Below are 26,962 nucleotides of genomic sequence, written 5' to 3' on the forward strand. Positions count from 1 at the left end.
CAGAACTTCACATTTCTGTCGCGCCAGTTTTGTGCCCGACAAGAAATCCTTGTACAAGTTTCATGAAAGGGAGATTTCGTCCATTACATGTGCACATGCATTTATGTTTGCATGCATAAATTTGTTTTCGTGTGTTTGCCTGCTATGTCGTGCCGGTACACTGGACGAGGACGCCCCCAATGTACCGTGGATGTGCTGTCTACTGATGAGTTGGTGTACCGTGTGAACAAGTGGTAAGTATTACCCTTTTTGGTCTTTTCAAATGTAAAATCCATTAAGTAATGTAAACCTTAATGTTGATAAGGTTGGGTGTTAACACATTTAAAACATTGGCGGACACTTGATTTAATGTGGGTGCCCAATATTATTAAGATTTAATAATAATATTTACAACATGTATTGCATGGAGAAATATTTCTTCCCCACACGTGGGTGGTTAGTGTGGGGGAGGGGGGGTGGTTGATAGAGAGTAGGCAGCCCTGTACTCGCCTGGATGATTGAACCCACCAGTTGCACTGAACCCATCTCCTCCAACCTGCCTAGCTGCCACCTTTGGAAAGCTGTACCCGACTATACATGTAGCTGTACCCGACTGTACCTGTAGTTTGTACCCCACTGTACCTGTAGCATGTACCCGACTATACCTGCAAGTGCTGTACCCGATTGTACCTACTGTTGTACCCGGGTGCAGTTCTTTGTACCTGCCTACTGCCCAGCATCTGCTGCAGCTCTTGTACCTACCTACAGTATTGAAGTACATTAGAAGAGAAAGAACTTCTCTCCTGAGATCTGAACCTGAATCCTTGTCAGGTACTTATTCCTGTATTTTCAGATTTAAGTATTATTAAAATTAAATGTTGTTTTACAAGTCTTTTCAGGCAAAACATCACCCTGTTGCCTTCACCAAGTAAGGCCACCGGAATGGCGACTTTTCGCACCATTACCCTGACCGTGCCCTCACATTTAGAGAAGCCAGTGAAAGTCATTTGGATATGAGGAAAACTGGGAGCAAAGCTGACTCGGGAGCACCAGGTATTACTCCCGCCAGTGCTTCACCTCGCCAAGCGTTGGTACGGGCGTGCCTGTTAGTGCACGGTCTCGGAAGACCAGTGTAACCGCTCCCTACTGGAGGCCTACAATTCAGTAGACAAAATACACATTTTTAGAGCACTTAACTAAATACCATCAATGGACATTATTAGCAACATTAATACTGAAAATGACCAATAATACTTGACACCAGCACTGGGGCCGAAAAGGGCCGGCCCCCCCCCTCAATATATTTGTATTTCTTGGAGTATTTATATGTACAAGTGTCACCGGCCAATAGGCCAAATTTCTCCTCACATGGAGTGAATACAACTCAAACAATAGAGTACTTGTCGAGAAAGTCTGGTCAGTCGAAGAAGTCCCAAGCTTGTACTTGTTGTACCAGGCCTGTACTTGATGTAGTAGGTGGACCTAATTGCATGGTGATAGGATTGCATCTCCTTTGACCGTTGCTACAAGCTACACTAGGTGCCTTGTGTTTCTTATTTGTGTAAAACTAAAATTTACTAAATTAAGTTCAAAGATTTCTTAAAGTTTTGTGCAGAGTAGGAATAAAGCATGTTTATGCTAGCCATGCTCAGGAAGCTTTCCAGTGTGGTTAATTTTTCCCTGAGTGGTGCTAACCGCCCCCTCAAAAGTTCTGAGAGCCAGTGAAGGTTAGACACACTAGGAAATCTGGGAGCAAGGCTTATCTGGGAGAACCAAGCAATGTTCTCTCCACAGTGTACCCCTTTGCCTGTGCTAGTACGGGCGTGCCTGTTGGTGCACGGTCCCGGAAGACCAGTGCAAGGCAGGTGTGCACCCAGTGAAGGGGAGAGCGTGCACCAACAAGCACGCCCGTACTAGCACAGGCAAAGGGGTACACTGCGGAGAGAACATTGCTTGGTTCTCCCAGATAAGCCTTGCTCCCAGATTCCCTAGTGTGTCTAACCTTCACTGGCTCTCAGAACTTTTGAGGAGCCGGTTAGCACTACCACTCAGGGAAAAATTAACCACACTTGGAAAGCTTCCTGAGCATGGCTAGCATAAACATGCTTTATTCCTACTCTCCACAAAACTTAAAAAAATCTTTGAACTTAATTTAGTAAATTTTAGTTTTACACAAATAAGAAACACAAGGTCTCCTTCTTTTGCACAAGAAGCACAGGAGAGCAAAAGGGTAAGGAGCTTGGCTGAACCAAACCCTTTTCTAAGAGCTCATTAACCTGCTTCATAATCTCCTCTTGTTGTGCAGCACTCAGACGATATGTGGGTTTGTTAGGTGGGGAACTACCTGGCATAAGATCTATGCGATGATCCTCGGGCCTCTCAGGTGGTAGTTCTCCTAGCAATGCATCGGCAAAACAATCTTTATATGCATTAAGAAAATTCAGCCTACCTTGAGTCCATACATCCACATTCACATTACTTTGTTCAATTTTGTCACGAACAAAAACCAAGTACGCGGAAAGACTCTTTTTCATTGCCTAATTAATTTGGATGTGAGATACAACTAGGATGGAATCCCCTTCCTTGCCCGCATCAATAACATGCATGTGGCCTCTATGCATAAATGTGATCCTGTTGGTTTTATATTCTTTGTGAGGCTCAAGCCGATGATGCCAAGGCTTGCCAAGTAATACATGACTGGGACAATCAAGAAATGCTCATGATCCAAATAACCCTGTATATAAATGCGCAACTTTCCAATAAGAGGCGTGACGTGCACCTCTTTGCCAACAAAAGCTGCCTCTACTTCAATTTGGGGTGCCATGTCCCTAATCTCTATGCCCAAGACGGCTGCCATCTGGGTAGAGATGAAATTATCTCTTGCACAATCATCAAACATGAATAGAGCGGGTTGATCCTTGATTTGTTCCCAAGCTTTGCATACCACTCTCTCTTTGCCATCATGCTCAGTGGTACCCTGCACATCGGGTATGGCATGCACATTTGCCTTTGGTGGCTTGTCTTCATGCTTTTGCTTGTGGGTAGGACATTGCCTAAACATACGCTCTTTTCTACCACAAGAAAAGCATTTCCCCTCTTTGGCATATTGCTCCTTTTGCTCGGGGGTCAAGCCAAATTTGTTCTTCTTTGATGTAGTGTCTTTGGATGGGGTTCTTTCAGCTTTACCACCCTTTTGGGCTTCCTGAAAGCTCTTTTTAGGTGGCTGTCCACCTTTTTGCAGGTTTGGGACAGCCTTCTCTTTGCCCTTGGAACCTCCCTGATCTTGCTTAACTTTAAGCACCAATTGCTCCGTAGCAAGAGCAGATGCTATGAGCTACTGAAGAGTGTGTTTTGGGTGTGATTCAATGCCCGAATGATAAGCTGGTTGCCACCAAAGACAAATGTGCATGCCTGAACATATGCTCTGTTCTACCACAAGAAAAGCATTTCCCCTCTTTGGCATATTGCTCCCTTTGCTCGGGGATCAAGCCAAATTTGTTCTTCTTTGATGTAGTCTCTTTGGATGGGGTTCTTTCAACTTTACCACCCTTTTGGGCTTCCTGAAAGCTCTTTTTAGGTGGTTGTCCACCTTTTTGCAAGTTTGGGACAACCCTCTCTTTACCCTTGGAACCTCCCTGATCTTGCTTAATTTTAAGCACCAATTGCTCCATAGCAAGAGCAGATGCTATGAGCTGCTGAAGAGTGTGTTTTGGGTGCAATTCAATGCCCGAACGATAAGCTCGTTGCAATCCGGAGCGAAACTTCCTCTTTCTTTCATCCTCCGAGAGTTGCATAAAGAGAGTTACCTCAAGCAACACTTTCCAAAACTTATTGACATACTACTGCACACTTTTAGCTCAAGTCTATCCCACTTTTGGGTGAGAGTTTGCTCCGCATTAGGAGGCAAGAATTGGGCATAAAATCTGTCCTTAAACTCTTTCCAAGTGCAAATGGGATCTTTGGTGGTCTTTTCAGTGATCCACCAATGGGCAGCTGTCCCCTTCAAGAACATGCTTGCATGACGAATTTTGGACTTCTCACTGAAGTCCTCAATGTCAAACTGTGCCACAAAAGCTAGCACCTTAGAGGCATCATACTCTCCATGAAAGGCATCAAATTTCACGGACTTATCCCTTGCCTTGAACTCCTTGAGCTTCTTGGGATGTGGTACATGTTCTTCTCTTTTTCTCTTTCCCTTATCCATATATGTGACCTCTCCAAATGATGCAATGTCTCACCACGAGACAACTCAATGGGCAAAGTCTTTCGGCTTGCATGCCAACCACTCTCTCCATGCACAAGGCCATCATGTCGCCCACTAGCTCCAACATGCACATACTTGTTGCCTCCTGTCCCATGAGAAGTAGATGCATGGCAAGAAGTGATTGATACCTCTTCCTTGTGTATAAAAGACCTCAACCGTTAAGATGTTGGGTCTCCCTGCTTCAAACGAGGTGGATTCTTGAATACTAGCTCTCTATCCTCTCCTTCCTTGAGATCACCCTTGCGGATGAGATAGGAGAGTGCCGACTCCCTTGGCTTCTTGCCCACTTCACGAACCATGGAGTCAAAGGTCATATCCACCATAGCATCAGCTTTCCTTGCTTCAATGACACTTTGTACATGGGGGTCTTCATGCAGAAATTTCAATTCTTGCTCCTTTGCCTGCAAAAGCTTCTTCATGTGCTCCAATTCAGCCCTCATCCTCATGCATAGGCTCTTTTTCACAAGATGGCTGTCCCATGAATGCATTGTCATACCTCTCTCAAGAGGCTTGCCTTCCAAGCAATGCATGAGAATCACGTGAAGCACTTGATTGACCTCTTGAATCTGGCACCTCCAAAGGATTGCCTTGGCTATCCATTGAGTCAAGTGTCCGAGTATGCTTCCAATCTCAAAACACCGTGTCTCCTCTTGAGAAAGAGAGACGATGGACCTGCGAGCTCCCCGAACCCCCACCTCTGTCGACTGTGTCGCCCCCCATTCTTCCTCTGCCCCCCCTCCTTCCTCCCCCGCTGTTTGCCCCTGCTTCTACCCGCCCCTCTTCCTCCCACTGCTGTCTCTAGTCTGCGCCCCTTCCCCTCCTGCTCTCCTTGTTCGCCTCCCCTCCTCTCTCCGCCTCCCCTCCTTCCTCTGCCTCCTCCATTCTACGCAGCCTTTGCTGCGCTGGCCTCCCCCGTCCTTCTTCTCCTGTGTGTCCAACCCTCTTCCCTTCCCCTTGCTTCACTCTGTTTTTCCCCTTTTCCACCCTCCCTTCCTTTCCTCCGCCTCCTTGCCTGCCCCTTCCCCTTGGTTCAGATTCAAGTCGGACTTTTTCTTCAATTAGCATCATGGCTAATGAATCTCCCTCGACCGGGCGAACCATTGTTTTCTCCGAAGCCGAGCTCACGGTCCTCTACGCCGAAATCGAGAAAGACTTCAAAACGACCCTCATTGCCAAAATCTTTGGATCTCACCCTTCCCGTCTCCAGGCTCAGGATTGGGTCCTAGCGGCTTTGCCCTCTGACCTCGCCTCACACTTTCGAGATGTCAGGTTGCTTGGAAGACGTTTCTTCCAAGTGGATTTTGATTCTGAGGACGCAGCCTCTAGAGGTTTTGAAGGGCAGCCCTTTGCCATTGGGCCCGAGGAAGATATTATTTCTTCCTTACTCCAGCTATTTTGACCCTATTGAGGAAGACCGGAACTGTTTCCCGATTACTCTCAGATTCCCAGATCTTCCTCACGCATATTGGCCTATGTTAGAGGCCATCGAGTCCACCTTTGGGCTGGTTCTTCAAGTGCCCCCCCTCCACGCCTTGCGACATCTTCTGCCCAGGTGGTCACTGCCTCGGCAGATGTTGTCCCCAAGGTCATGGTTCTTGCCCGTGACATTGAGCTCTTTGAGGACTATGTTTTGCTTCCAGGCCCTTGTGGCCCTTTGACGCAACGTATGGATATTGCAGGTAAACCCGACCAGTGCCGGGTTTGTCACCAACAAGGTCACTTTGCTCGAGATTGCCCTCGGGCTCGGGGTCACAGGAGGCCTCGCAAGCGTGCTTCTCAGGTGCCACCTCCCTTGGTTCCTTCCCATCCTTCAGTCCGCCAGGTGTGGCGAGCTGTCTCTCACGCCCGCCCCCCTGGTGCGATTGATGGAAAGGCTTCCTCGGATCATGTACAGATAGATGATGTTTCTGGTCAGAGGGATGTGTCAGCTGATGCATCTTTGCAAAGAGATGATATCTCAGATCAGCATGGTTTTGTTGAGTCCTCTCTACTAGGAGGGGGCAATATGCAAGATGTTCAACGCAGTGGGGATCATGTATTGCAGGATTTTCAACATGATGCCATTGCCCTTGATACCCCGCAAGGCGAACAGGTTTCTCGTACATATGCAAGTACTCTGCAGGGCCTCGGACAAGGGCATGTCAGTGGACTTTGCCCCGTGGATTATCCCGTCCTCCAGCATTATGAGAGACGTCCTCAGGCTGCCCATCGTCTTCTTAGATCGGGGGTCAAACCCTCTTCTCTTCCATGAGAATCGTCTCATGGAATGTTCAGGGCTTTGGAGGACTTGCCACCCGTGGTAGGAAGCGCCTTCTGAAGGACCAGCTTCACCCTGCTGTTCCAGAAGGGTCTATGGATGCACTTTTGTTGCAGGAACACAAATTGGATAGATCTCAATGTGGCAAAACTAGTAAGATGCTTTCTGGCCACACCTTCTGGTCCTCGGCAGTTGGGACTAGACGGGGTGTTTGCATTTCAGTGGCAGCATCTGTTATGCCTCATGTTATTGGGCACGGTGTTATCATCCCTGCTAGAGCGCAGTGGATCTTGATCATGCATGAGGGTCAGAAATTGGGAATCTTGAATATCTATGCTCCTAACATGAGAGGTGAAAGGGTGGCCTTTTGGGACACCATTACAAATGTCATTCCCCAGGTTAATCATTGGACAATGGGAGGAGATTTTAATATGGTTGAACAACCTTCTAACAAGTAGGGTGGACGCGAAGGGGGTTTACACCCTTTGGAGCGAACCTCATGGGAGAGGTTCATGCTTTCTTTTTTTGGCAGGGATTGCTGGATTGAGGATGACTTCCAGAGAAGGCCAAACTCCTTATCTTTCTCTTGGCATAACCGTAGGAGCGGGGATGAGAGCATCTTTGCACGTCTGGACAGGTTTTATGTGGATTATTGGTCCTTGGACAGAGCAGGCACCATTGCTATTATGCCTGGCACCACCAAATCTGATCATTGCCCCATTGTTTTGTGTCTCAGGGAGCCTGGGGATCGCTCGGCCTCTCCCCGTGTCCGTATCCCTGACTCTCTTTATCTAGATGCTAACATCTCTCTTAAGATCAGAGAGATATTGAGATCTTGTGACAGTCCTGATCCTCGTCATAATATTGCACTGGCTCTTGAGAGGACCAGCCATCATTATCATAGCGCTGCCTTGTCCAAGAAGAAGGAGGCTCTGGACAAGGAGAGAGCTATTAGGTGTAGGATTGCTGCTCTTCAGAGGGAACATGAAAAGCATCCACATGCATCTTGGATTACAGACCTCTTGACCACAGTTAGAGCAGAGCTACAATTGGCCATGGCCAGGAGGGCTGAGTTCGCGTTTCATGCGAACGAGGCTTTTTGGACTCAGATGGGTGGCAGATGCAACAAAGAGTTTTTCTCAGCACATAGGCCTTCCCATAACAGGGATTCTGTGAGGTACTTGCAGGATTCACAGGGTGAGGTTCAAATTGAGCCTGATAAGGTGAGGGGTATTGCTTCATATTTTTATCGGTCTTTGTTGACTGCAGAGGTACCCTCTCCTCAGAGAGATGTGGCATGGCAAAAAGTTTGGGAGTGCATGCCCATATTCTTCCCTGAATGCCCCTTTCTCAAAGGATGAATTCCTTCACACACTGCATGCTCTTTCTAGTGGTTCATGCCCAGGGGATGATGGTCTTTCTCCTGCCTTCTTTATTCTTTTTTGGGATCATATTGGAGATGCTATCACTGTTGCCCTTCAGGAAATGTGGTTGTCGGGTATGATGCCGCCATACCTCACGGAGGGGCTGATTCACCTTATCCCCAAGAGTGGGGACAAGATTGACATCAAGCAATGGAGGCCCATCACCCTCCTTGGATCTGCATATAAAATCTTAGCTAAAGCCTTGAGTATAAGGTTGCAGACGATTCTCCAAAGGACTATCCATGATACACAGAATGGGTTCCTCCAAGGAAGGAGTATATTTGATAACATCTTTTCTTTCTGGGAAGCTGTCGAGTGGGCAAAGTCTAGTCAGCAGCCTCTTGGCATTCTTTTACTTGATTTTGAAAAACCTTATGACAGAGTGGATTGGCATTTTTTGGAGGGCACTATGGCACACATGGGGTTTTCCCAAAACTGGATCAGAGGGGTGTCCTACCTATACAGGGAGACTCATAGCACTGTTTTAGCTTGTGGGGGGCGCGGCGAGCGTTTTCAGATTTCCCGTTCAGTGAGGCAGGGCTGTCCCCTTGCCCCTTTATTGTACCTCATTGTAGCTGAGGCTATGAGCAGGTTTCTTCGAGCTGCCCCTGGTGTTATGGGTCTCACGCTACCTTTATGCACGGAGGAAGAGTTTTGGACTCTGAGTTAGTAGATGATATGGCGTTGTTCCTTGAGGCTTCACATGCTTGTTTATGTGCTTTCCGGACAGCCTTGGAGGCCTTTTGTTTAGCAGCAGAAGCTACTATCAATTGGCATAAGTCGGTTGGTTTTTGGATTCCTCTTGCAGATTAGGGTACAGATGTTGGTTTTACTTGGATTGAGAGAGGATGCTCTGCCAGATACCTTGGTTGTCAGGTGGGCGTTGACATCTCCCCTGCACAACAGTTTGCTCCAATGATATTAAGCATTAAAAGCAAACTTCATCACTGGTGTAGGAGGAAGCTCAACTTGGCCTCTAGAGCTTTGGTGGTTAACCAAGTTTTGCTAGCCACGGCTTGGTTTATCGCTTCGTGCTGGATTTTTCATAAGGGCTGCATTGGCCAGCTTCGTCGCCTTATTTGGAACTTTCTTTGGTCAGGGCTTGATGGAAATGCACACACCAAGGCCAGAGTTGCTTGGGAAACCATTATCAGACCTAAGCAGAAAGGGGGATTGAATATCATTGACCCTGAGGTGCAATGTAAGGCTTTTGCTTTGTAAGCTTGTTGTTAGGGGCTTTCTTCCAGGCACTGAGCAGTGGAATGACTTTCTCATGCAACAAATCATGAACTGTGTCCCTGTTCGCGGAGGTGACTGGACTCTCAACTCACGCTTTATTTTTTCGGATGCAGTTCACCGCTCCCCTTCATCCCCCCTAGTTAGGTCCCTCTTATGGGCCTGGGACTGCTGAGGAGTTTTTGGTACACATCCCCCCGCGTTCAGTGGAGGAAGCTAACCGGCAACCCATTCTGTGGAATGATTTGATCTTTAATGTGCATGGTAGGCCTCTTGGGGCAGCTATGCATATTCTTTGGATTGGCTGGGAGGCCCTATGCCCCACAGTGCTGGCTTGGAAGAGGCTTTAGAGCCTCACCGAGGTGCAGAGATTAGATTTCACGTAGCATTTGAGAGGCTCTAGCCGGAGGATTGCACAGATTGATGCAGCCATTCTCAACCACTGGATTACTGGATCTTTCTTGGAAGGCCATCATCATTCTTGGTTTGGGATTTTTTCTGGGACAGGTGTTCCTCTTCAGGTTATGGGTCTCCCCTTGCCTAGGGAGAATGATGTACCGGTCTTTTTTCTATACAGGATGGATGGCAGCTCGAGAGATGTGACATGCAGGACCTTATTGAGGGCCCCCAGATTCGTCCAATCAGAGTTGTTCAGAGTTGTTGGCAGGTTAGGGAAGCACGTCTTTGTTGAACCCCCCCCCCCCCCCCCCCCCCCCCCCCCCCGGGGATGATCACAGAGAGTGTTAGCCTTTGGTTGTATGGTGGCTGCCCTATCAGACATTTGCATTGGGACCCCGGTGAGTGGGAGTGGAAGGATGCTTGTAACCCTTTGAAAAGCATGTCTTTTTTCAGTTATATAGTGCGGAATGCCAGACATATTATCTTGGGACACATTCAGAGTGTCCCTACTCTTAGACCCCATTGGGGATCTTATGGCATTTCAACTGACATTCTGAAGATATTTTGGCGGAGATTGTGGCATTCTTATAGGAAGCCACAAATTTCCTCCTTTATCTGGGTTTCTCTTCATGGTGTTCTGGCAACCAATCAGTGAAGGTCTGTTACTCATGCTTGCCTAGCATGCCCTAGATGTGCAGGAGTTTCAGTGTCAGTTTACCATTGTTTATGGGAATGCAGGGAAGCACAAAGGGTTTGGTCTACGATTGCACACCTCTTCGGTAGGATTAAGAGGGATGCTATCATTTCTTTTCGCTCTATCATTTGGTTGACACAGTCTGGGCCTCAGCTGAGATTCGAGGGGACTGACAGGAGCTTGGCCATTATGGTTAGGCAAGGAGTTGCTCGGCAGTATTGTCTTCAGGATTTGCCACTTTCACACTTTGTCCCTCCAGCACAAAGGTTAGACAGCTCTTGGAAGATTATTGCTAGCATCTTAGCTTGGAATATGTTTCTCAATGTCTTTGCAGGATTTGGAGTGATATTATTCACACCATTATGGCTACCTGAGCCAGAATCCAAGGATCTTCGAGGGCCGCAGAGAAGAAGCGCGGCCAGTTTATGAGAGTGGGACATTGGTATCTTTTTCACATCCTCTCATTCAGGACCCTATTGGCAGCACAAGACTCCTGATTGGTTGAGATCTCCACCTTGCTTGGTGTGAAATCTTCATTTTGTAAAAAATTTTCATACTTAATAGAAGTCTCCTTTCTGAAAAAAAAAAAAGAAAAGAAAAGAAAGAGAGACGACTGGGCTCTGATACTAATGTCACCGCTCCCTACTGGAGGCCTACAAATTGGAAGACAAAATACACATTTTTAGAGCACTTAACTAAATACAATCAATGGACATTATTAGCAACATTAATACTGAAAATGACCAATAATACTTAACACCAGCACTAGGGCTGGAAAGGGCCGGCCTCCCCCTCAATACACTTGTATTTCTTGGAGTATTTATATGTACAAGTGTCACGGGCCAATAGGCCAGATTTCTCCTCACATGGATTGAATACAACTCAAACAATAGAATACTTGTCGATGAAGTCTGGCCAGTCGAAGAAGTCCCAAATCACAAGCACGCTCCCCCCTTCACTGGGTGCACACCTGCCTTTCACTGGTCTTCCGGGACCGTGTACCAACAAGCACGCCCGTACTAGCACATGCAAAGGGGTACACCACAGAGGGAACATTGCCTGGTTCTCCCAGATAAGCTTTGCTCCCAGATTCCCTAGTGTGTCTATCCTTCACTGGCTCCCAAAAGTTTTGAGGGCGCGGTTAGCACTACCACTCAGGGAAAAACTAACCACACTAGGAAAGCTTCCTAAGCATGGCTAGCATAAACATGCTTTATTCCTGCTCTGCACAAAACTTAAAGAAATCTTTGAACTTAATTTAGCAAATTTTAGTTTTACACAAATAAGAAACACAAGGCACCTGGTGTAGCTTGTAGTAGGGGTCAAAGGAGATGCAATCCTATCACCATGCAATCAGGTCCACCTAGTACAATAAGTACAAGTCTTGGTATAGCAAGTACAGGCATGGTATAGTTAAAGTACAGTTCAAGTACAATTCAAGTACAACAAGTACACATGCAATTTGCAAGCAAGTACAATACTTGCAGCATGGTACAGGGCAGGTACAGTACTTGCAACAGGTACAATCAGTCAAGTACAGGGCAGGTATAGTACTTGCAACAAGTACAATCAGCAGATTCAGCACATGGGCAGCATGTACAATTCAGGTACAACAGATACACGTGCTGTTTGTAGGCAGGTACAGGGTAAGTACAGCACACTGGAGCAAGTACAGAAGCCGTACAGCACATGGGCAGCAGGTACAATTCAGGTGGGCAGCAGGCGGGTACAGATTGGAGGCGGGTACCAAGCGATGGAGAGGAGAACAACTAAATGAGACTAAAAAGTACAATAAACTGATTGTCCTACAGTTATAAGAACAGAACTGTAAGACTCCGAGATGATACTGAGTAGAAAATACTGGAAAATACTGAAAAATGTATATCAGGTAGATCCATGTATGCTGATCAGTTGAAGTGATGCCATCTCCTTAGATCAAGTATCTCCGCCATGGGGCTGTCTAGAATGGAGAGGTCGTAGAAGCGAGGTAGGCGCCTCCGATGCCGAGTAATAATGGCTCTGATGTCGCGATGGTGAGGATGCCGTGGTCGGGATCCTAGTGGGCGTGGCCGACGAGCACGACATAAGATAACTACTCTATCAGTGGTGACTCCCTGGGAGCGTGGTCGATGCCCTGATGGCCCAATGGAGGAGGTATCAGGAGGTGTGTGGGCTAGGTTGCTGGTGCTGGTGCCGAAGAAAAAATCTGTCAGGGTCCTCTGTCTAGGTACATCATGGCTCGGCCTCCTGTCTGCCAAGAGGGTCTCTCTATGTCTCCTGAGCTCAAGTAGAAACAATCCCAGGCATCTCTGATCCTCAAACTCCATGACCCTGCGTAACGGCCCAAAACCCTCTCGGAAGAGGCAGTGATATCTCCCTCGGATCTCATAATATGCGGTCACACAAGATCTGATGCACATATCACCCTGTCTCAATCCGCAGCTGGTGTGATGAGGTTTGGATCTGTCCAATGGCACAACCTATCCCATGTGATAGGTGTACATCCATGTACGCCGGGCGGGTGATAAAATCATCTGGTGAGAGGTGTAGAAATTGGCTCTTGTAATGAGCCATTTTCGTGCCTAAGGGCTCAAGGGGGCTAGTCCATGTCCTCTCTGTGTCCACTTTGATGATATCCATCCTGATCATGCGGTTGTGCTCTTAGCGGGTGAGATCCAAAAATGGACAATCCAGACTGTACTGAAAGGGTGGTAGTGCCTCTATCCGCAAACCATGTAGGTCAAACCATGATCTCATCTGAGCGTACCAGCAATGAGTATCTCCATCCTGTGCCAACTATATGGATGAGGTCAATGCCAAGCGGGAGTACCTCTACTGAGGGAGCTCCCATAGCCGCTGTAAAAAGGTAACTGCCTGGAATAGGGCCTCGGTTACTACTGGTGGAGCACCCAGCTCAGTCCGAACAATCTCATGTGGTACTGATGATTTGCTCCGAATCATGCGAGCAATCATCATAATCAGTGGTCTCTCCATTTGCCTCCATCTCTCATATGTCCCTCTTTGAGATCTGTGATGTATACTAGGCCCCCAAATTGGAGCTCCGTACAAGAGGGTCGGTGTGACAAGCGTATCAAATAGCCACAATTTGGTGCATGGCTCCTGAAACTGTATGTGTGCACACTGCCTCTCAAGTGCACCCAAGGCTGCATGCCCTCGAGCTAATCTAGCTGCTGCTGCCTCCTTCAGGGAGAAACGCGGTCCTGTGAAAGTAACTCCCAAGTAGACATATGACCTGACGTACTCTACCGGCTCACCTCGGAAAGTGAACTGAGGCTCTGATCTCGTCACCCATGCATGTGTGGTGTTAAACACCATAACCTTGGTTTTTCCAAGGTTCACTGTCAGATCTCTATCCGCACAGAAAGCCTGTAATGCATCCAAGTGTCTCTGTAATCCCTCCGGAGAGTCCGAGATTAGAACAATATCATCAACATATAACAAGATGGGTGTAGTTGCCTGGTACCATGGGGTCCCCACTCTTAAAGAGTGGTACAATGATATGCTCTGTCCAGCTTGTCGGAAAACCCTCCCAAATGGCACGATTAAACACATGTACGATGAGCGGAGCCAAAGTGTCTCGTGCATATGAGAAGTGCTCTCCAACTAGCCCATCATGATCCTGTGCCTTTCCATTCTGTAACCTGTCTATTGCATCTAGCACCATCCGCATAGTAAAAAAGGTGCTGCTAGCCGGTCTAGCTCCCAGTGGAGGGGGGGTGGGGGGACTGTCTTGGTGCATCATATAGCTCTCTAGCATAAGTATGCCATGCCTCACGTGCAGTAATTGGAGTACCAGGCTGTCTCTCCTGAAACATCTTCCATGCACTCTTGCTGTCCTTTCCCAGGAAGATAGGGACAAGAGGCGATGGAGAGAAAAAGTACAGTCACCACCCACGTGGGGAATAATTACCAATGTTCCATGCAATACTTTTTTAAAAGGTTATAAAGCCTTAATATCAATTTAACACTTATGGACACCATTAAAAGAAAATGTCCAGCCCCTTTTTAAAATGTGTGTGAACACATTAGCTTATAAATATTAAAGTTAACCATAGCTTATGGATTTTACATTTTAAAAGGGCCAAAACAGTAATACTTACCACCTGTTCACACACCACACCAATGTGTCAGCAAGCAACACTCCCACGGTACACTAGGGGCATCCCTGTCCAGTGTATTGGCACGGCAAAACAGACAAACACATGCAAACAAATCATGTGAAAACAAGTTTATGCATGCAGTCATAAATGCATGTGCACATGTAATGGACGAAATCTCCCTTTCATGAAACTTGTACAAAGAGCTGACCAAATGGTGACAACCAGTGAGGGTAGGTGTTCACCCAGTGAAGGTGGGAAACGGCCTATGACTTGGTCTACTCCGACAACTGATTCTTCATCGACAAAATCTTATTGTTTTCCAGTTGTACTCACTCCTTGTTATGGAGAAATCTGGCTTTGGACCTGTGAACACTTGTACATATAAATACTCCAAGAAATACAACTGTATTAAGGGAGGGGACGGTCCTTTCCGGCCCCAGTGATGGTGTCAAGTGTTCTTTGTCATTTTCAGTTTTAATGTTGCAAGTATTGTCCATTGTTTGTATTAGTTAAGTGATCTAAAAAATGTGTCTTTTATCTTCCAATTTTTCAGGCCTCCTGTAGGGAGCGGTTACAGACTGCATAGTGAGCTTTTCATTTCAGTTTTTCTTTCCATGATACTCAGGATATGGACTTGTTGTATACAGATTTGTCTCATACAGCTGCATATGACTAGGATTAGCTTTTCATTTCAGTTTTTCTTTCCATGATACTCAGGATATGGACTTGTTGTATACAGATTTGTCTCATAAGGCCAATCTGGCCTTCCGTAGACGTTAATATATCTTTTCTTTCTTTTCTAAGAAGCTTGAAAGGATACAGGGATTTTGGAGTCTCAAGGCAAACCTAGAGACATGAAGTGATTGAAAGTGAATTGATTGGTCTTGTTTCCGATCAAGCTAATCATATCGTACTCTTTGAAATTTCCAGTTGTTTGTCATCAAGGACAATGAGTCCTAAAAGGGGAAGAGACTGTGTTACAACCCTTATAATTACATACAAGAAAAGCATGCGACACGCTGGCAAAGCATTGGACATGCTCGAGGTGTAATGGCGGCACATGAATGCACGTCACCACTTATGAGATTAGGTGTGAATGGGTAACGTACATGGGTGATGATTGTAGGCCAAAAGACCCAGTGATGTGTAGCACGGGGGTATAAGTAGGGAAACAAGGCGGCGCGGGAGTATGGACGCCCGTGGTCACTCGTATATATAATGGTTGGGTGGTTAAACTAAGTACGCCATGCTAGAGTCTCTTTGAGACGTCTCTTCATCTTCTTCCTCTTCATGACGTTTTTTGCATGCACGTTACTTTTATGTTTTAGGGTTTGCAGCCATGGCCCTTGCAGTGTCTCATTTCCTAATTCAAACTTTCAAAACCAAAAAGAAACCCAACCTTTGAAAGGATGTTTTTGACTGTCTCAGCCCCTACCTTGAGCTTTCAAAATAAGATCAAAACTAGCAGGTCTCATTCTCAATCACACGTCATACCTCATCCCTACACAGCCCGTACCTCTCGAGCTTTCAAAATATGACCAAAACTATCTGGTCTCATTCTGGACCACACGTCATGCCTCATCACTACTCTCCATTCATGTTCCTCCATTAAAGCAAGAATATCCATTGCAAATACAATTCAAACATTCTGGTAATATATTAGGAAGACTATAGTCTTTTTGAAATCATATGGATGTAAGCTATCTACCAAATTGCCAATATTTAGTTCTTTACAAAAGAACATTTCGAACAGACATAAGACTCAGAAATACCCACCTGCGGTCGCACGACCTCTAAGTCTTGTGTTGAGCAAAATACAGACCCTGAAGGAAGCTTCACAAAACTTCTGAAAGTCAAGCATATTTTAACATCAACTAGCTCACAAGGGGATGGACCAGTAAGCACCAGTCGGACTTCAAAAACTCTGCACCAGACCCACAAAGGAACTGTAAGCTTTTTGAAAAGTTACTCTTTAAGTTTCCAAGTCTAGTGTCATGCTATACAAACATAACGTTGTGTGCCATACTTGTATCTTTCCTTCTGTTCAACCCCTAGGACTGGTAACAGGTCATCAGTCTTAATTATGGCTTTCTTAGAGAACCTTATTGGATAGGATGGTTGAGACATGCGAGCAAAAACTGCAGATAACGAGGAAAGTGTTAGAATAACTTACTTCCCCAATAAATAAGCAAACTTTTTATAAATTGCTGTGTGTGTGTGCACGCGCACGCGCATGCACGCACACATGCATTCACGTGTGTGCAGGGGCTTGCTAGAATAAGTATGCTTATGTTTGATAACATTGTCTATGCTATAAATCAACACACAATGTACTATTACCTGCACCACTGAGAAAGACAAATAAAAATTGTGCCATCAATGTATTTATATTCGCCACAAGCAGGCAAAAAGGCGAGTGAGCATCAATTGGTGATCCTCCAAAAGTTGTGGAAAGAGAAAGGCTGCAAGACCCAACACACTGAATCATTTTAGATTAGGTTCGTCTCCTCCAAAGTTGTGGAAAGAGAAAGGCTGCAAGACCCAAACACTGAATCATTTTAGACTAGGTTCATCACTCCACCCTGCAATCAAAATAAAATCTACCAAGGTATACAGCACAATATAACTTTCCACCTTTGGGCCTACTTCTGAGCCTATATGTGGTTCATCAAGCACTCTTTGACAACTTCACAAATGAGATTTAAGAAAAATAAAATAAAAAGCACAATCTGCTTAGTTTAAAAAATCAGATCTAGAAAGGTTAAGCACAACAATGATGGATATTGAAGAGCCTATTTGGTTAAAAAATGAAATGGAAGAGAGGAATGAACTGAGGAGATGCATGCTCTACACAAGAACTACACATGGGAGCTAGTCAAGCTTTCTAAGGAAGAAGGCAATGACATGTAAGTGGATCTACAAGCTAAAATACAACAATGAAGAGGCTGTGCACAGCTCCATGAAGCAAACTATGAGCAATCCCATGCCTATGGAAATTGATATGGCTTATTCTATCTTTAGCAGCAATCAATGGTACCATTTTGATGTTTTAGATGATTTTTTCAGAAGTCATCTTCAAGAAGACTGTTATAAGCAACAAATTCTGGGCATTTTGCAACAAAATACTGGTTTTGTATCAGGACCCTTGGACACTTCCATAAATGTATATTAAGACCTTAGTTGAAGACCTTTCTTTGCTTATATTTATATAAGATATACAAAGATAACATCAACAAGGCAACGGATTGATAGCCCAAGAGCATGTGTTTGTGCCTCTTGACTGGGAGGTCAGGGTTCAAACCCTGTGAAAGGCACCCCGTTGGAAACGTGGACGGGCACAGCCACCGTAGATGCACCTACAGGCAGGGAAAAAGAACCTACAGGCGGTAGAAAATGTTAACTAATCATAGGATCTACTCAAAAGGGAAGGGGGGGGGGAGAGGAAGATTACATCAAAAAGATAATAGGAAAGCCTTGAGCAGGCAGCAAACTATTATAATACAGTGGCCCAAATGGCCAGTCAATATGGACATTGGACAGGACTCTAGCAAGTGATAACTGTAGCTTAGCTGTGCTGTCTTTATTCTATTCATCATCCCCCACTTTCCACTTATTCTGTCCTAAACACAACCACAGATCTTAATCCATTTCTTCCATTAAATGTACCCCTCTTTTAAATCCCTTTCTGCCAACATCCAGCAAATTGAGAACCAAATGCAATGTGAAAAACAGATGGCATCTGACCCCCCACCTGAGCCCCTTCCACTTGACTATGTTGTCCATACATCCTTTTGCATGATGATGGAACCTCAAGGCCACAATTGGACAGTATCAAGCAGTACCATGTGTGCGGAGATCGGGCGGCCCCTTCGGGCAACGACAGTTGTCCAGTTTCATCATCCAGTAAAAAGGAGCTCCAGTTTTCTTAAGGAATCAGACAAGACTGTATTATCAACTTGTTTACATTATGTTTAAAGTGTGTAAAGAGTCCACAACCCCTGCACCTCCTTTCCTTTTAGCATGGTGCCTTACTTAAGCCACCCTTCTGGTCTTCATTCGATCCCCATAAGAAGATTCTGCATACACAAACCAGCTCTACTATCCCCAGATCTCCAACAAGCTAAATAATCCAGCATTGGAGGAGATAAAATGCGATTTAGAACAAGTTTCGTGCTTGCAAGGGATTATTGCATGCTTCGCATTTCTGGGTAAAGGGCGATGGGAGTCAGAACCCCTACACGGCATTGTGGTCCACACTAGGTATTATCACCTGGGGGATAGTAGCCTTCACGACACTGGGTGGCCCTACGCTCTTCTACAGGGAGTCAACAAAAGGGCAGGCTCTCCGACTATCTTATTGCTATCTTTTGACTCTAACTAAGAGGTTGTTCACAGCTAGAGTGTTCACACTAGGTTGGCTATAAACCTAATGACTGGAACCACCACGGTCCACCAATTTCCAAAGCTGCGCGGTGCCCCCCAAGCATGCCAGGCTGGCAAGGCACAGGAGGATACAGCTTCGTCAGGGAACCGTTTCCTCAGCAGCCACCTGACAGTGATGCCCCCCTCCACCCCCCCTCCACCCCCGCAATTACCTCCAGAAACACATCTCCAGTCCCACCTGTTTGGAGGCCGTTAGCTCGCCAAGATCCCTCTCCAGGTTTCCAGATTCTCGCGAGGCCCTCTAGACCTACCAAGCCTCCGCTTCCTTTTAGACGCAAGCGGGAGATAGGGTCACTGGGGATTTCTTTGAGATTGCAAGCCCCCATAGGCGGAGAGATGGTATCCACAGGTTGCGAGGCCAGGATGGATCTATCCTTCGGAACCCCCCATGTGAGAGCCACGGCCATATATTTCTTCAAATCCCTTCTCATGGGTGCCCCCATATCCTCACAGGTGGTGGATGCGCGAGAGCGGGTCTAGCAGCATACGAGAGGTGTGGTTTCCCCCGCTCTCCGGACTTTTCTATTGACTCTCTTCACAGTTGAGGAGCTGGCAGAGGCCTTGATGGCACTTCCTAGGGGCACATGCCCGGGTGCGGGCAGACTTCTAGTCTCCTTTTTTCTTCATCATTGGGATCTCATGGAAGGTGGCTTTAGAGTAGCCTTCAGCGAGATTATGACTACGGGTGCCATGCAAAGAGGGTATCATAGGGTTTGATCCACTTGATTCCCAAAGAGGGCGGTGACAGATTGGAGATTTAGCAATGGAGACCTATCACCCTCCTCGGGACCGCTTACAAGATTTTGGCCAAGGCCATCAGTCGAAGACTTCAGCCTTTCCTCCCTGACTTGATTCATGACAAGTTTTGTTCCGGATCGGAGCAATCTCAGGACAATGTCTTCACCTTCTCAGAAGCAACTGCTTCGATGTGCCAATAGGATCTCATTGTGCTCTGACTGGATTTCGAGAAAGCCTACGATAGAGTTGATTGGGGCTTTCTAGAGGGGACAATGTGCCGGATGGGATTTCGGGAGGAGTGGATCCGTGGTGTTTCTGGACTTTACTTGGCCTCTCACAGCCAGATTCTCATTCAAGGGAGTCAGAGGTGACAAATTTTCCCTTTCTCGCTCGATCCAGCAAGGCTTCCCTCTAGCACCATATCTTTCTCTGTTTGTTATTGAGGCCATCAGCAGCTTTCTCTTACCTCAGGAGACTGGAGTCTGGACTTCAGGGATTACATCTCTCCATCTGTGCACGGGAGCTGCTAGAATCCGAGTTTGCAGATGACACAGCAGCATACTTATCAGGAGACGAGGGAACCTTCAGAGATTTGCAGAGGTGATAGAGATCTTCTATCGTGCATCTGCAGTGCAAATCAACTAGTTCAAGTCATGTGGATTTTGGGTTGGCTCTTTGCTCGCCTTGACTTGGCATCCAGTTGAGACCTTCCAGTGGATCCCAAGGGGCACTCTAGTCCGTTACCTTGGATGCCAGGTGGGCATCGATATCTCCACAAAGCAGCAGTTAGCCCCTCTTCTTCTTAGCATTCCTATACTATAGTTTAGCAAGACTTTCCTAAGATTGCCGGGTAGTGGTGGCGAACCAAGTTCTTCTTGCCACCATGTGGTATATCACTTCTTGCTAGGCCTTCTCACGAGCCTGCATTGGTCAAGTTCAACGGTTGATCCGCAACTTTCTGTGGGTTGGCACAATGACAGGAGGCTTGCTTGGGCCAAGGTGACCTGTGTTGAGCTTTGAGGTGACATGTGAGCTAGAGAGAAGAGTTGAGAATTATCCTACATTGATGTACAATCCCAAGAGTGTACCTCCTCATATAAAAGGGGGACATTTCAAGCAATGAAATATAAACACTACCAAAAATCTCAAGTCTCTCTATGAGTACAAGTTTCAATCTTGTAACTAGGAAGTGATTTTGTCATTAGGAGAGCTCGATCCATAATTATCAACATGGTATCAGAGCTAGGGTGAGTCTCTCCATTAGCTTAGTTTTCATTTCAATAGCAAGGTGATTAGGGATACCTTCTTGTCTAGTTAGGGTTTGTCACTTCGCTTTTTCTTTTCTCTACATTTAGGGTTCCATTAGTGATCCTTATGTTTCAAACCATACTCTTGTTCATCTTCATTTTATAGTAGTAACACAGACCAAGCAAGAGAAGAAGTAATGCTTGTGTGGAGATAAAGTAGGCTAGCAAGAAGCAGCTATAACTGTGGCACGTGGAGCTGCTAAGCAGTATTGTAAAAGGAGATTGTTAAGTTTCTGGGAGACGACGTCAGTGTGCCAAGGAGGTGAGCTTTAGCAGCGTACCCAATAGCAGAGAGGAGAGAAAAATTAAGAACACCTCCAAACAGCTCCCCAGCAATGCAGCATAGAAGGGTAGTAGAGCCACCACCACAAAACTCTATAAGGCATAAACAAAGGTGGCGCATCCACTCAGCCCCAGCCAAGGAGCTTATCAAAGGAAAGCTACAGTGGAACCCCTACAGACGGATTAGACTCAGTGACCTGCTGGTTCACCCTTAGCTACAAGATCATGTGCAACAGCATCATACCAGAGTACAAGTCTAACTGTAAACGCCCAGAAGTCGGCATCCATCAGAGGGACCTGACTGGAATCCAGGGCAAGGACAGATTCAACCTCAACATTGGCTTTGCCATTCCTCTGGAGTGGCTGACCCCGATCCCCGACCCTATTCCCCTGCGGTGGCTGAGAGTGTTCACCAGTAGGCATGATATTCTCCTGGCAGTTCATGGCGCAGATGAGAGCTCCACCTTGCTCACCTTTTCGATTCGACCTCATGGCAGATTAGTGAGAGTAGAGCCCCCCTAGGAGGACTTCAAGGGATGCACGCAGCAGAGGGTGAGACTGATCGGATTCCATGCACATGAATAGCACATTGACCCACCACCGGCCAAGGTGGCCAGGAAGAGACTCTGGCGTTTATGGATTTGGGAAAGCCGGCCCATCATGCACCTCTAGTGGGACCCCGGGGAGTGGACTTGCTATGATCCTGCAAACAGGGAGGAGACTCCGGTATCCCATTTTTTGCATACACCGCACGGCTCGGCCGTAGGATCCAGATGCCCAAGGCTGAGGGCACTCCGATGGCAGCAGGAAACTAGCAATCCCAGCGTCTCTCATCGCACTTTCTCTCAGATTTTTGGAAGAGAGTTTCCAACCTTGGAAGATCACTCTATTTTTGTGGCTGCTAGCACATAGGAGCTTGGCGGTAGGCACGTGGTTGGCCATTGGAGATAGACCAGCATCATGTCCGAGACGTCGCCATCCCCAAGAGTCTGAGCGACATTGTCTTTAAGATTGCCCAAAGGCTCAATAGGTTTGGCAGCGAGTTCTCCGCATCTCATAGTTCACAGGAAACGGCCATTTCAGTCCCTAGAAACGTGTTTCTCTGTCATGGCCCTGTGAAAATGGAGCAGGACAAGTGTGGGCATGGTGGTTGCAGAGTCAGAATATTTTTTTGATTCACATGGGGGGTGCCCGGACAGAGTTTAAGATGTGTGGACATCCCTAGGTGTGAAGGGGGGAACTAGAAACATTAAACTTTAATGTTTATTAAAGTTTGCCCCTAGGCCTTAGTGGCCCTAGGAACTTATTAAAGTTTGGGGCCCTAGGGATTAATTTGGGAAGAGGGCCACTTTTGGAGTAAGTGCTTCTCTCTCCTCCCTCTCTCTCTAGCTTTTTGGGAAAGGAGTCGTGGAGGAGCCTTGAAGCGCATGTAGACAAAACGTGGGAAGGTGGAAGAGCAAGTCGACTGCAGATTTGGAGGGCTGTGGCTGTTTTTCTGAGTGTAAATCAGCTGTACAGCACTGTACGGCCAGATCTGTGCAAGTACACTCTCTCTTTCTCTCTCTGGTACAACTGTGGGACTTCTTCACTGCTGGACTGGCTGCGCACAGGACCTGTACAGGCTGTACAGTCAGTTTTTCAGCAAGTACCATACTGTACAACTGCCGTACAGTGTACGGGCAGTAAGGTACAGCAAGTACAGTTGCTGCAGGGGTGCAGACAGGTGCTGGACAGGTGCTGGACAGGCCTGGTTACTCAAATTCAGGCGACCAGAATCAGGACAGCCGACTGTTTGTGCAAGTACAACTCCTGGCACGTATACCGAGGCGGTACAGACGGGTACAGTGCTGATTTTCAGATCTGTATTTTCAAGGACAGCATAAGAGTGAACATCAAGAGGAGGATACAGGCAAGTACAAGCACACGTGTGAAGCAGGGGTGTGGATACAAGTGCCTGCAAGTACAGATTGGTGCTGTTGCTTCCTCCAGTGTCGTTTCACGAGCTGAACTTGGTAAGCTCTGTTTCTGTTCATCTATCTCTCTTTCTACTGCTTGATGTCTGTTGCAGATATGTGTTATCTGGCCCCTTGTGAGAGGAGGGGTATGGCAGATTGACAAGGGTTGAGACAGAGTTTGGACAGCACATGTATGTTTGAGCTGAGAAGATGTATCATGCACTTGAGTTATGCCAGATGTATGCCCATGGCTGGCCTGCTTAGTGATCTTGGCTGATCAGAGGGAGGCACAGTGTGTTGTTTGAAGACACAGATCTGTGTGCATAGATCCTCTGTGCTGAGAAGAATTTGTGGGCCGTCAGATTGGACTTACAGGTGTAAACTCTTGGCTGATCTTTGTGTTGTACTCAGCCATTCATTTTATTATAATTGAATAAAGAAATACCGCAAGGGGCGCCAAGCTTTGGGGCCAACAGGTGTCGCTGTGTTTTCAGATTTGGGCACTCTAGCTCCAATCTGTGTTCTTTTCACATCTAGACTACAAGTGGACAGGTGATTGCTAATCTACCGCACTCTGGTTTTCTATCAGAGGCCGGTTTCAAGGTTCCGTCCCCGGGACCAATCATCAACTTTCTGAAGGGGGTGAGCTCGTGGTTGCTTTGAAGAAAGCCATTGCTGAAAATTCAGCAAACATGTCTGATACGAGGAAGAGTACTTCTATCATGAAGAAGAAGAGCAAGAGACTTCTCCTGAAAGAGTTGTATCTGAGGATATTTTTGCAGGAGAACAGGCTGCAGATGTTGAGCCTTATGAGGATGTAACACAGCCAGAAGATGTGCATGGTAAAGACGATGATGATGCTCGGTTCAAAGATCGCTTGGCTAGTGTTATGGATACTTTTATGCAGCTCACACAAAGCGAGAGATTTGCTGAATTTATGAGATCTCGCATAGAGCCCCGCACAGAGCCCCAGAAAAAGAAGAAGAAGGTTCGTTCGAAGAATCTTCCACAGGGTCATAGTGGTGCCATCCCACAGGAACCATCTTTTGGCCAGTTTCCGAACATGCAGCATGCTTATGGAGCAAACTCTCAGAGTTCCTTCTATGGACAGCCACCTATTCCTCAGCAGAATATGCATCCAGGTTATTTTGGTGGTGGTTCGGTGTTCCAATCCATGACTGGGGGTTACCCTCAGGGAGGCATGGGTATGTATGGGCCTTTTGGAGCCAATTTTCAGCCTGGCATGCAAGGGAATATGTATGGTGGTATGCAGTCCGGTATGCAAGGAAATATGTTTGCAGGCATGCAACCTGGGATGCAAGGCAATATGTTTGGTGGTATGCAGCCAGGTATGCATAATGGAATGTATGGAAACATGGCTGGAATGTATGGTATGCCTGGCATGGGAATGGGAAATGTTGACCCAATGATGGGTATGAATGTTGGGGGCAGCAATCTTGCGAAACCACTTCCATATGATAATCTAACGCCTATGGGAAAGGCGAAGGATTACAAGGAAGGGGGAGCTGCAGTGAAGTTTGACACTTTCAGTGGGGCCAAGGATAAACTTAAGGCACTTACCTTTTTACAGCAGTTTGATGCTGCTTTTTCTGGTGGGAATTACACAGAGTCCTCTAAGGTGAGGAAAGCTGCCACTTTTCTCAAGGGCAATGCTTTGCAGTGGTGGTCTACTCTTCTTTTGCAGGGCATAGCACCCACTACATGGGTCCAATTCAAACAGGTTTTCTCTTCCGTATGGCTCACATCTACATTTGAGGTGGATGTTATGACCGCATGGCACAAGCTGGATGCTTCAAAGTGTGATAGTTTAGAGGATTATAACAAGAAGTTTTGGGAAGCTCTACTCCCAGTGACTTCTTATCGTGCCGTGCCATTATCTGAGCAGGTAGAGAAGTATTGTTGTGGGCTGCCCAAGGAGGTACGAGATTATTGTATAAAGACAAGAGTAACGAACATGTCACAGATGATTGAAAATGCTATGACAGCTAATGCGTTACTCACAGGTGGTTCATCTGGGTTTAAAGGCAGTAAGAAATTGAGCAAGAAAGCTGAAAAATTTGGGAATGCTTCTCGTGATGCTAAAGGGTCTTCAGAGACAAAGTATAAGAAGTTGCCAATGCCCAAAAGGACTTCTGAGGAAAGACAGGCTTTGAGAGATGCTCAAAAGTGTTTTTACTGTACTGAAGAGGGGCATATGTCATTCAATTGTCCCAAAAGAACGTCCAAAAAGGACCCTGACAATAAAGGAGAGCCCAAGCCAAAGAAACCAAAGCCTTCTGCAGGCTTAGTTCCTGATCTTGTGGGGGAGCAGCTAGGTGGTGAAGCTGCAGAGTTGTGCAGGGCATGGGGCAACGTGAGAGATCAGAATGCTTTGATCTTCTTTGACACAGGTGCTAGAGCCAACTTCATTTCACCAGATTTGGCTGGCCGATTGGGGATTTGCGTAGAGCAGATGGGGCCGTTACATGAGGCTAATATGGCTTGTCCAGGGTATGCAGAACCCGTTACTCCTATTATTGGGAAGCTTCGGCTTCATTTGCAGGGTTATGTGGGCAGCGAAGAGTTCTTCATCATGCCTTTGGATGGCTGTGATGTTTTGTTGGGGATGCCATGGTGCCACAGGGTACATGCGGTGGTGGATACTTACAATAGGAAAATCACTCTGACTCATAGAGGGAAAGAGCATGTATTGGATGTAAAACTCAAAGGGGAATCTGTTCCTATTGTATCCGCTTCGGCGATTTCATCAGTAATGAAAAAGCATCTTTCCGCGTACTTGATTTATGTAAAGGATGCACAGGATGATGAGTCTAAGTCTAATTTGTCAATGTTAGATAAGGACAGGGCTGATTTCTTAAGTGGGTTTCAAGACTGTTTTTCCGAGTCATTGCCAGGAGAATTACCTCCTGAGAGGCCAGAAGATCATGCCATAGATCTGATTCCTGGTAGTACTCCACCGAATAGACCGCCGTACCGTGTTAGTGCAGCCCAACAGGAAGAGATTATGAGTCAGGTGCAGGAGCTATTGAATAAGGGGTTGATTCAGCCTAGCTCATCACCCTTTTGCTCACCTATGCTCTTAGTGCAGAAGAAGGATGGTTCTTGGCGCATGTGTATAGATTACAGGGCGCTGAATAAGAATACCATCAAGAATCGATTCCCCATACCGAGGATCGATGACATCTTGGACCGCTTACAGGGCTCCACAGTTTTTAGTCGTATTGACTTGAAAAGCGGGTATCATCAGATACGCATTAGACCCGAGGATGTGCATAAGACAGCATTCCGAACCACGTTTGGGTTGTATGAGTTCTTGGTTATGCCCTTTGGTTTGACAAATGCGCCTGCCACATTTAACAGAATGATGGACAGGATTTTCAGACCTCATAGAGAGTTTGTGGGCACATTCTTTGATGATATGATTGTGCATTCACGAACTGAGGAAGAGCATAGAAGGCATTTGGCCATTGTGTTTGCAGAACTCAGAAACCATAGATTGATGGTTAATGGCAAGAAGAGTGAATTTTTCTTGCAGGAGATACATTTCTTGGGGCATATTGTGTCTGGTCATGGAGTCCGTATGGATCCAGCAAAGGTGGAAGCAATACTTAATTGGCCAGCTTTGAGGACCGTGCATGATGTACGCAGCTTTCTAGGATTGTGTTCCTATTACAGGCGTTACATACGGCACTTTGCTGAAATTGCTTCGCCTCTTCATGCTTTGACAAAGAAAGCAACTCCGTTTAGATGGGCTGATCGGGAAATTACAGCATTCAAAAAGTTCAAAGAAAAGCTTACTTCGGACCCAGTATTGGTGTTACCGGACCTCCGAAAGGCTTTTG

General features: G+C 46.4%; 1 protein-coding gene across 1 annotated transcript in view; it reads right to left on the minus strand.

The window, feature by feature from the left end:
- Positions 1-26,962, minus strand: part of LOC147640455 (uncharacterized) — an 84,791-nt gene that overhangs the window by 26,731 nt on the left and 31,098 nt on the right. Inside the window, exons 4-6 of the mRNA XM_086780816.1 lie at positions 16,715-16,836; positions 16,401-16,512; positions 16,151-16,298 (exon numbers count right to left, since the gene is read on the minus strand). Coding sequence (XP_086636942.1) covers positions 16,151-16,298; positions 16,401-16,512; positions 16,715-16,836 — 382 coding nt within the window. The remainder of the gene's footprint in view (positions 1-16,150; positions 16,299-16,400; positions 16,513-16,714; positions 16,837-26,962) is intronic.

Source organism: Cibotium barometz, chromosome 3, assembly GCF_041138505.1.
Source record: "Cibotium barometz isolate CiBa-2024 chromosome 3, ASM4113850v1, whole genome shotgun sequence".
NCBI classification, from domain to species: domain Eukaryota; kingdom Viridiplantae; phylum Streptophyta; class Polypodiopsida; order Cyatheales; family Cibotiaceae; genus Cibotium; species Cibotium barometz.